Raw genomic sequence first — 3465 nt, forward strand, 5'->3', positions numbered from 1 at the left:
CCCTTATGTTTATCCAAATATAAATGCATTTTACGCATTTGCGTCAGTGAATATTAAAATAGTAAAAATGTATTTATTGGGTACTTTAGTATAAACCCACACACACTTTTTGAATGTAGGCTATATTCTTGCCTTCGTCCATTGAGAAAAAAAGTATTTATTTTCGACATTTGGGATAGGCCTATAGAAACTATTGAAAAAAATAAAGATGCAACATTATTTCAAAGGTAGCCTATTTATATGAATATAGTATTAAAAGCATGGTGAGGCTTTGTAAAATACAGTATCTTTAAGCATCGTGAATATTTGTGAACACAAAAAGCATACATTTTTGAAGGGTATGAAGAAGTTGGAAGTAAACCGCCAGCGCATTCCCCCAATTCGCCTTATCACTTCACAGACAGACCGACTGCACTCGCCGCTTTGTTGTTTGTCCCTCCAGTGCCGATTGAGCAGCGCGTGACTGACAGCCCGCGGGGGTGTTGTCCAATCAGCAGTCTGCCCCGCGCCCAATGGGTGAGTCCGCACGCCCATTGGCTGAGACGAGTGTGGGAAAGAATGCAGAGAGGGTTTCACACGAACTGGGAGCATGCGAACCGTCTATAAGTACGGCTGGCGTGTGTCGGCAGCGGAGCAGACTCGACCTGCCCAACGTAGCTTGGAACAGCGCTCGCTCTTATACTCGATGACAATTCGGTTATACCAAGTGATATAGCTGATCAGTGGGACTTGCTCACTTCTGCGTGACTGTCGTAGGATATCTTTCACACTGGTTACAATTTCATCTAAACATAAAGAAGCATAAATATTTTCCAACGTCTCCAAAAGGATATATTTTTCTATCTGCCGGAGGAGGTCATTTAATCCAAAATGCCAGCCGACACCATGGAGAAACAAACGGCATCCCCTATTGCTGGTGCACCTGCAAATGGTTCCCATACTCCAGACAAACCCAAGAATGCCAGCGAGCATAGAAAGGTACACTTCTAAAACTGCCTATGGATTTAAAATGAATCTGATATATTCAGCATAGACCTGCTATGCTAGGCTAATGTTGTTGCAAATTAAACTGTAGGTATGCTAACGATATTTTACTTGTGAGGTAACGTTACTCGGAATTATCCATTAACATGCAATTCATGTTAAAAACATTTATTTTGCAGTCCTCAAAACCCATCATGGAGAAACGTAGGAGAGCGAGGATAAACGAAAGCCTTGGCCAACTCAAGACACTCATCCTCGATGCACTTAAAAAAGATGTAAGTCAAAGTGATTTCACAATTGAAAATCACTGTTTAGTTCATTATTCCTGGGATTTAATGTTGTATCAATGCACACTCCTTAACGTTGCTATGTTCTTATCCACAGAGTTCCAGACATTCTAAATTGGAGAAAGCCGATATTCTGGAAATGACAGTGAAGCACTTACGGAATTTACAACGTGTGCAGATGACTGGTAAATTGCAATGCGAATATCTAATTTGACATCTGGCCAACACTTCGTTTTTACATTTTCATCGAATAGACACGATTTCTAATGTTCTCATTTTTCTTTTTCCTCAGCAGCGTTGTCAGCAGACACTACTGTCCTCAGTAAATACCGAGCGGGATTCAACGAATGCATGAACGAGGTCACTCGCTTCTTGTCCACCAGCGAGGGGGTGAACACGGAGGTGAAGTCGCGGCTTCTCAACCACCTGTCAGGTTTCCTAGGCCAGATGATCGCCATGAACTACCCCCAGCCAACTCCAACTCAACAGGCTCACATTGGGCAGCCTCTTCACGTGCAGCTACCTTCTACCGTGCCCAACAGTGTCTCTATGGGTTCCAAACTCAGCACCGTGGAAGCCTTGTCTCCTCAAGTTTTCGGGGGGTTCCAGCTTGTGCCTGCCACCGATGGACAGTTTGCTTTTCTTATTCCCAACCCTGCATTCGCCTCAGCATCAACCCCAGTCATCCCTCTGTACGCTAACGCAGGTGTATCTATGACAGTCAACGCCAGTCCTGTCCACTGCAGCTCTGCGCCAACAGCATCATCCCCAGTCCATGGGATGACATCATTCGTCGGTGTTTCTCAGGCCGTCAGCCCTGTCGGTGTCAGCACTGGTTCGGAGAGCACTGAGGCTGTTTGGCGACCCTGGTAGTTTGGTTGAAATGGACTCTACAATAATGAAAGTTATTTTCATGAAGTAAATAGTTCCGTTCTAGGGGACATCGTTTCATTTGTTGGACATGGTAAACGTTTGTTTAAGTTATTGGCTGATTCCAAAATTTGGATGTTGGTGATAAATATGGTGTCCATGCAATGGAAGATTTATTCAAATGTTTGTGATGAAGTACCTTTTATGGAAATATTTAGTTTTGTACAAAGTTTATATTGATTGTTATACCAAAGCTGTGTGTTTTTATATTGTTTGTCGTTTTATGTTTGGAAATTGATGTTGGGCCGTGGCCCATTGACCTAATAAATCAGTTGTCAGAAATTAACAATTTTGTCTTCACTTCCATATCACTGCTATAATCTTTACAGTGGTGAGAAAAGTACCCAATTGTCATACTTTAGTAGAAGTAAAGATACCTTAATAGAAAATGACTCAAGTAAAAGTGAAAGTCACCCAGTCAAAAACTACTTGAGTAAAAGTAGGCTATCTGGTTTTAAATATGCTTAAGTATCAAACATAAAAGTAAATGCTATAAATCGTTTAAAATGCCTTGTATTAAGAAAACCATAGGGCACGTTTTTTTTAAATGTAGCCTATGTATAGCCGAGGGCTATCCAACACTCAGACATAATTTACAAACGAAACATGTGTGTTTAGTGAGTCAGCCAGATCAGAGGTAGTAGGGATGACCGTGTTATCTTGATAAACGGTGAATTTGACCATTTTCCTGTCCTGCTAACCATTCGAAATGTAACGAGCACTTTTGGGTATGAGGGGAAATTTATGGGAGTAAAAAGTTTATATTTTCTTTAGGAATGTAGTGGAGTAAAAGTTGTCAAATATAAATAGTAAATTACAGATACCCCCCAAAACGATAAGTAGTAGGCTACTTCAACGTATTTTTACTTAGTTACTTTACACTTAGAACATCGTTCTACAGGTTTAGGATTTCTTGTTTCTATAAGGCCCCTGTGTAAAAGTAAATATTAAGTAGGCTATCTTATTGTTTAGTCTTGTGTGTAAAAGTTGAATAGCCGTTGAACATCAGATATAGGCCTAATGTCTGTCAGGGTCTAGGCTCATATCAGTGCAGGTTGAGTAGTTATAGGCCAAAAACGAACCTGTAATCTTAATCCCTAGTGAGATAGGATGGTAAAAGCCCTGACATTTCACTTGTTTACAATTTTTCTTAAGTGTGGCGGGAAGTTAGTCATTCCGGTGTCCTCTAAAATGCAGAATGGGTTGAAATGACAATGGCGGGGGTGTATTTTTTCTTTTGCAAAAAGGTAATTACAAGTTTGAA

At 40.8% G+C, this 3465-nt stretch overlaps 1 protein-coding gene across 2 annotated transcripts; it reads left to right on the top strand.

Annotated features, from left to right (window-relative positions):
• Positions 1–631: 631 nt before the first annotated feature.
• Positions 632–2487, top strand: LOC120058933 (transcription factor HES-4-B-like). Of its 2 annotated transcripts, none has more exons than XM_039007681.1 (4): positions 632–978; positions 1164–1259; positions 1369–1456; positions 1564–2487. In XM_039007681.1, the coding sequence occupies exons 1-4, from the start codon at positions 871–873 to the stop codon at positions 2142–2144; spliced, it is 873 nt and encodes a 290-aa protein (XP_038863609.1). In that variant the 5' UTR covers positions 632–870; the 3' UTR covers positions 2145–2487. The 2 variants fall into 2 exon arrangements, with proteins under 2 accessions (XP_038863609.1, XP_038863610.1); XM_039007682.1 differs by having other exon boundaries at positions 1567–2487.
• The last annotated feature ends 978 nt before the right edge of the window (positions 2488–3465 follow it).

Source organism: Salvelinus namaycush, chromosome 14 (genome assembly GCF_016432855.1).
Source record: "Salvelinus namaycush isolate Seneca chromosome 14, SaNama_1.0, whole genome shotgun sequence".
Taxonomy (NCBI): Eukaryota; Metazoa; Chordata; class Actinopteri; order Salmoniformes; family Salmonidae; genus Salvelinus; species Salvelinus namaycush.

Excerpts from the sequence above, each read along its gene's own strand:
- LOC120058933 (XM_039007681.1), top strand. The coding sequence starts at position 871 with ATGCCAGCCGACACCATGGAGAAACAAACGGCATCCCCTATTGCTGGT. Across the intron at positions 1,260-1,368 it reads TCGATGCACTTAAAAAAGAT|AGTTCCAGACATTCTAAATT; the intron begins GTAAGTCAAAGT and ends TCTTATCCACAG. Across the intron at positions 1,457-1,563 it reads ACAACGTGTGCAGATGACTG|CAGCGTTGTCAGCAGACACT; the intron begins GTAAATTGCAAT and ends CTTTTTCCTCAG.